The following is a 7,076-nucleotide window of genomic DNA, read 5'->3' as shown; positions in this document are numbered from 1 at the left end:
AAATCTCCCTGGCCTCCCATGGCCATTGTTCTCCAATATTGGTGCCACCACATACAAAGCAATTTTGTATTTTCAGAGATAAAGCTATGTTCTCAGCTAAGTTGATGAACATATTTTTTGCTTGGTTGGAGATAGCATGCTTTTTCAACTCCTCATTGATTTGAGAAATTTCATCGAAGAAGGACTGATATCCCACCACAGTGGTTTGATGAATGATAGGGAGCGGCTTTTCTCGTCGCTGAGTGATGGTAAGGTATGTCATGGGATCTCCTCCTGTGCCATCAATTCCAAAACCCCAAGTATCTTGCCATGGGGATCCCTCAGACCGGACTGGCCATTCTAGAGTAATGAGGTTTCCCGCTCCCTTACTTAGTCGACCCATTCCAGGGCATCCTGAATATCCTCCTCCAGTATAGTCACAGACCAGTTTCCATCCGGAAAGTTCTTTGTCCCCGGCACATGGTAGCCACCGGGAGGGATTACTGGAACGGTCATAAGGACAGAGATATTTGTGATTGAAAGTGTAGGCTCTCTTCCATGCTGGAGAACCACAATGCACTGCACTTGGATGTTTGTCGATGGCATCACAGGCGTTAAAGTCAATGGAGACAATGGGCGGTCCTCCAATTAGGACCTTTGTTGAATTGATGTAGTATAGAATTCCTTTTCCAGCTGGTACGATGTCAGAAGTATAAGCTTTTGGCAATCCGGTGGTTAGCGTTATATTGTAGTACTTGGGTGTGGTAGGCGAATGACAGATGAGCTTGCCGTTAAGGATACATCGATGGAAAGACTGTTGTCCTTGAGTGGTGTTTAAGGCACAAGCAGGCTTTTTTATACATAATGGTGGTGGCTGAGATTGATGAATGATTGTGAATACCAACTGGTACCCGTCTTCAGTTGTAGTGCGGACTTGCTTGATGCATTCTGTACAGTTTTGGCTGAGCGAAGATTGAACTGATGTTGATACTATAGCTATTAGGATCATTAGTAGCCATAGGATTCTCGGATTATGGCAAAGATGAGCCATAGTTGAGCAGAAATGATGATATAGATGATGCTGATGAACCATTTCCAATCGCTGCTAGAAGGGCATATGATAGTTAGAGCGGTTACCAGAAGGGTACTGATAACCCACTTCCAGAGCATTGAGATCATATGCTTTTGATGCCTGCGAGAGAAGAAAGAAACAAACAGGTTATTAGTATTTCTGTGACTGCATTAGTTTCTATAGTAGGTTGACCTTTGCTGTATTTCTAGTAAAGCGCAGGGTGCTGTCACCGGTCTTGGAGACCTGCCAAGTTTCGGTGGCTGGTTTAACTCGGGTCCAGTGGATCCAGGTGGGACAACCGGATACTTTGAGAGCGGTGGGTGTGGTTAACAGCACAGTGAATGGTCCCTTCCATCGAGGTTTAAGGAAGTCTGATTCGTCCCATTCCTTGATCCACACAGAGTCGTCCACCTGGAATTTATGGATAGGATTGATTAAGATTAGTGGCTCTGTCTCACAGGTATATTTGCGAATTGCTTCCACAGTATTGTAGAGTCCTTTCATTTGGTTGCTGAGTGACATTTCCCCTTGGACTTGTAAGGATTCGGGGAAAGAGGGCAACGGTGGCGGTCTTGCGTACATCATTTCATAAGGGGTTAGTCCTGATTGTCGTGGAGTGCATCTGATGTTAAGCAATGCCAATGGTAGCATTTTGGGCCATTTGGTTCTTGTTTCTTGACATAGCTTGGCTAATTGACTTTTCAAAGTTCTGTTAGCTCGTTCAACAGTCCCGCTACTTTGAGGTCTCCATGTGCAATGGAGATGCCATTTGAGGCCCAAAATTTTGGTGAGGTGTTGAGTTGCCTCGCTTGTAAAAGCTGGGCCGTTGTCTGAGTTGATCTGCCTTGGTAATCCATATCGTGGTAAGATTTGGTTCAATAAGAGGGAAACGACTTCCTTTGCAGTTTCTGTTCGCGTAGGCACAGCTTCAATCCATCCGGTGTAGGTGCATACTGCCACCAGCATGGCTTTGTAACCTTGTGCAGGGGTCATGTGGGTGAAATCAATTTGACAGACTTGAAATGGTATAGTTCCCCGGAGAACATGTCCCGGTGCAGGACCAGGTCCATTGCGAGGATTATTTCTTGCACACGTAACACATTGATTAATTGCATGTTTAGTCAATTGTGTGATTCGGTTTATATAGTATGTTTTTGCCAGTAGTTTTGCCAATGAATCACGTCCCAGGTGTGTATGACAGTGTGCTTCTCTTACTATTGTCCACGCAATAGTATCAGGTATCCATATCCGTCCGTCTGATATGATCCACCACCCATTCTGTTGATGGAAATTTTCAGCTTTTGCCCAGTCGTTTTCTTCGGCTGAGTAGGTGGGTACTTCAGTTGGAAACTGCAAGAGGGGACATATGGTCTTTTTTGTTTGATAAGGGTCTTGGGCTCCTGCTTTGGCGGCAGAATCAGCTTTCTGGTTTCCCCGAGCGATAGGATCAGATTTTCCAGAGTGTGCTTTGCAATGCATTACGGCCACTTTGTGTGGTAGCCATACGGACCTTAACAGTTCATGGATCTCTGGCGCATTTGCCAATTGTTTTCCTTCGGCATTGAGAAATCCTCGTTCCTTGTACAATGCTCCGTGTACTTGGATGGTTAAGAAGGCATATTTAGAGTCTGTATAAATATTTACAGTTTTCCCTTCTGCCAACTGAAGAGCTCGAGTAAGGGCAATTAATTCAGCTTTTTGTGCAGACGTTCCTGAAGGCAAGGGTCCAGCTTCAATGATATCATCTTCAGTTACTACTGCATAGCCAGCCACTCGTACTCCATCCTTTACCTGACTACTTCCATCTGTAAATAAGGTCCATGCGCCTTGCCAAGGCTGATCTCTTAAATCAGGTCGACTGGAGTGTACTGTAGCCATGACTTCTTCACAATCATGGCTTACTGGTTCAGGTGCTGGCATTAGAGTGGCTGGGTTTAAGTTTTTACTGTCTTGTATTTGAATTTCAGGAGTTTCACATAGTAAGGCTTGGTACTTTACAAGACGTGAGTTGGTCATCCACTTTGGTCCATGTGTTTCGAGCAGTCCCTGAATAGTATGAGGAGTTGTTACTTGCAAAGTTTGTCCAAATGTCAACTTGACTGCTTCTGGAATTAGTATGCATGCAGCCGCGATGCTTCGAAGACAACCCGGCCATCCTTTGGCAACATTGTCCATTCCTTTTGACAGATAGGCAACAGGTCTCTCCCATGATCCGAAGGTTTGAGTTAGGACCCCAATGGCCATTCCTTTTTTCTCATCTACAAACAGATGAAACGGTTTAGTTACGTCAGGTAGCCCCAGAGCAGGGGGTGAGATCAGGGCTTCTTTTAGTTGTTGTAAGTGTACCAGTTCATGTCCTTCCCACTGGAAGGGTTGAGATTCTGCTTCTTTACCCCGCAGCTTGTCGTATAGGGGTTGGGCAATAACTGCATAGTTAGCAATCCAAAGCCGGCAGTATCCAGTAGCTCCCAGAAATGCTCGCAGTTCTTTTTTGCAGGTTGGTGTAGGCTGATGCCTTATCGAATTTGTACGAGAGATTCCAAGGCATCGAGTGCCTTCACGGATTCGGAAACCCAAGTACTCTACTTCTAATTCACAGATTTGGGCTTTCTTTTTGCTTGCCCGGTACCCTTTTGAATACAATGTCTGTAACAGGTGAAGGGTAGCTTTCGCACAGTCAAGATATGTGTCTCTGAACAACAGTAAGTCATCAACGTATTGTATTACTGGCCCATATTTTTTCTGGTAAGTTTTCAAATCTTTTGCCAGCTGTTCCCCGAAAAGCGTGGGAGAATGTTTGAATCCTTGAGGCAACCTAGTCCAGGTGTACTGTTGTTTTATTCCAGTGTGCGCATTTTCCCATGTGAAGGCAAAGATCTTCTGACATTCTTCTGCTACCGGAACGGAGAAGAAAGCATCTTTGAGATCAATTACACTGTACCACTTTGATTTGGGGTTGACTTGAGCTAGAATGGAGTAAGGGTTGGGTACCAGGGCCACCAAGTCCGCCACTTGGCTATTTACTTTTCGTAGATCTTGTACAGGTCGATAGTCATTAGTACCAGGTTTCTTTACTGGTAGCAAGGGAGTGTTCCAGGCAGACCGGACTTGTCGCAGGATACCCAAGTCAAATAATCTTTGTAGATGTATTTGTATTCCCTGCCTGGCCACGTAGGGAATAGGATATTGGGCTTGGTTAATGACTTGTGCATTTTCTTTCAGTTCTATCCAGACTGGGTCAGCCTCGGTTGCCAGTCCTCCTGGATTGTTTTCAGACCATACTGAAGGTACGCTATCCATCAGGTACCTTCGTTTTACATTGAGAGGGGTCTCTTCCTCATATCGGTGCTCGATGGTTCGTTCGACTATGGGAAGATGTAGTCTCCATTCCTCCTGGAGAGGGCAAATAAGGGAAACAGGGTTGTCTGCAAAGGAAGCTTTGATTTCACCATTTGATTCAAACTGTAGAGTGGCCCTTAATTTGCAAAGGAGATCTCTACCAATTAGTGGGACTGGACATCCAGGGACATAGAGGAATCGGTGGGATACTAATTGTCCTCCCACTCGAACCTGTCGATTCTGAAGAATAGGGGCTGCCAGTGGTTTCCCGGAGGCCCCTACAATGGAGATGCTTTGTGCTGTGGGAATAGCGATTGCAGTAGACATGACAGATCGTTGTGCTCCAGAATCTAGTAATCCTTTGAAGGTTTTAGACCCAACCTTTATTTCTACCAACGGATCGGAGGGCAGGGCTTCCCTGGTTAGTCATGAGTTTCGCCCGATATCGTCACCAGACTCATCTGACAATTCGTCCAACGCCATTTGCCATTCAGTTTCTTGAGATTTTGAGGGTTTTGAACCGTTCCCTCTTTCGTCCTCCCGTGGTTTCTCAGGGCACTCAGCCTTCCAATGTCCTTCTTGTTTACAATATGCACATTGATTGACCCCTATAGGCGCTCTTCCTCCTCTGAACGATCCGCCCCTTCCTGATCTTCCTCTCTGCCATGCCTTATGTGGCGGGTTGCCTCTTCCTCTCTGCCCAGGGTATCCTCGATACTTCCTGGCCTGCTCTCCGAAATTAGTTTCTTCCATTGCTGCCGCTAACAAGTTAACACTTTCTCTCATCCTTCTGCTACTTTCTTTTTTCTCTTTTTTCTCATCTTCCAGCTCTCTATTTCCATAGACTTTGTCTGCCATAATTTTGAGCTGGCTGATGTTCATTCCTTCAAATCCCTCTGTTTTCTGGATTTTTCGGCGTATATCGGGGCATGACTGTCCTACGAAACTCATGACTATTATGGGGTGGTTCTTTTGATCTTCTGGATCAAAAGGGCTGTATCTGCGGTACGCATCCATTAGTCGTTCAAGGAAGTCTCCCGGAGTTTCGTCCCTTTTTTGTACTATATCCTGGATTTTAGTCATGTTCATAATTTTCCTTTTTCCCTTCCTTAAGGCTTCTAGGAAGGCTCTCTGATAAGCCGCGATGCGGTCTCGTCCACTAGAAGTTTGGTAGTCCCAGTGAGGGTCTGTTGTCGGAGCAAGTTCCCTTGCGGCGGCATCAGGATCACCGTCTGACCCGGCTCCACTTCTGGCTGCTTCTTCCATGTTTTGTTGTATTTGTCTTCGCTGCTCAGTGGTGAACAGGAAAGAAGCCAGATGGCGGATGTCAGCCCAGTTGGGATTATGTGAGGAGAAAATTCCGTTTAAAAAATCAATCATTTGATCTGGTTTTTCAGCGTAGGAAGGGCCGAGCTGTTTCCAGTTAAAAAGATCGCTTGATGAAAAAGGGACATAGGTATATAGTCTAATAGTCTGTGTAGTTTGGAAAGCATTTTCCTCACTTGGGACCGCAGGTACGACAGTTGCAGTTTCTCTGATTGGGAGTTGGAGACTGGCAGCCGCTTGTGTTCTCCGACGAGTGTGGGCTGAGACAGGAGGTTCCGGTTCGTCCTCTGCTCTTACCGATTCTAACTCTCTTTTAGTTTCCTGTGAAGTACTAGGCAAGGGGTCAGCTTGTTCATAAGACGGAATCGGTGGCAGATTAAGTAGCGGTGGGTAAAGTGGGATGTAAGGCGGCGGTGCTAGAACTTCTGGTTCATCATCCTTCTGGACTACCAATATGGCCGCCTCCGGTGACGTCATGCCGTCTGCGTCCAATATGGCCGACTTCTCCTTTCTTTTCCGGTTTGGTGACTTCCGGTGGCCCGCCTTCTGCATATGCGCCACCATGATGAGGGCAGCTCCCTCTACTAACTTTTGTGCCCAGGACGGGGGATTGAGAATAACTTCAATCCAGGCATTAATATATGGGACATCTTCAGGAAAACCTGGCTGATCCTCTTTTGTGACTACTATTCGGACTCTAGAGGCCGTTACAAAATCGAAAGTTCCTTTCGGGGGCCAGTTGACGCACAAGCTCGGCCACCGATAGGCACAGCGTTGGATCATACCAGGTTTAGTACAGGTATGTTTGTCAAACACTTCGCTAAAGTGCTCAGTCATAACTTTTAACGGGGTAGACCCTCCCCCACCCATTTAGGATAGAGGCACAGACAAAGAGGGGAAGGGATAGCAGATAGGTAAGGGGTCCGTATCTGCCAGACACAAAAGGGTCACACTTGCCCCGACTAGAACGCGGTCGCCCGGTCTAGAACTGCGAGGCCATTCACTCTCTTTCACACAACAAGAAACCTATTCCCAAGATTTCTTTCTGATTCCCAAAATTCAAAAATTTCTGAAATTCCAATTCAGGTTTTCAGTAACGAGGTCTTCGGAGGGGGAGCCCCTACTAACCACGCTGTGGGGCTTGATCAACGCCCCCTCGATCCATTTTTCAGGATCGGCTGGTAATTTAGCTGTATCTGGTTTCTAATTCAGGTTCCCACTGGTTCTTATTCCCGTGCAGATAAAAGTATACTTGCCTGAAACGTTCTCTCGATCGCGAAGAAAGCCTTCTTTTCGAATCACCAGCCCAGAGGTCTCAAGAAGTTCCTTGTGGAACGGTCCCCTCAGAAACCTGATCGCT

At 46.2% G+C, this 7,076-nt stretch overlaps 1 protein-coding gene across 1 annotated transcript; it reads right to left on the bottom strand.

The window, feature by feature from the left end:
* Nucleotides 1-1,113: 1,113 nt before the first annotated feature.
* Nucleotides 1,114-4,717, bottom strand: LOC115092362. Its single transcript, XM_029603163.1, has one exon. It carries the CDS (start codon nucleotides 4,715-4,717, stop codon nucleotides 1,229-1,231), a length of 3,489 nt encoding a protein of 1,162 aa, XP_029459023.1. The 3' UTR covers nucleotides 1,114-1,228.
* Between the last annotated feature and the right edge of the window lie 2,359 nt (nucleotides 4,718-7,076).

Source organism: Rhinatrema bivittatum, chromosome 5 (assembly GCF_901001135.1).
Source record: "Rhinatrema bivittatum chromosome 5, aRhiBiv1.1, whole genome shotgun sequence".
Classification (NCBI taxonomy): domain Eukaryota; kingdom Metazoa; phylum Chordata; class Amphibia; order Gymnophiona; family Rhinatrematidae; genus Rhinatrema; species Rhinatrema bivittatum.
Note: the sequence above shows the minus strand (reverse complement) of the source record. Positions and strands in the feature narration are given on the sequence as shown.

Coding starts and splice junctions, on each gene's coding strand:
- LOC115092362 (XM_029603163.1), bottom strand. CDS start 4,717: ATGTCTACTGCAATCGCTATTCCCACAGCACAAAGCATCTCCATTGTA.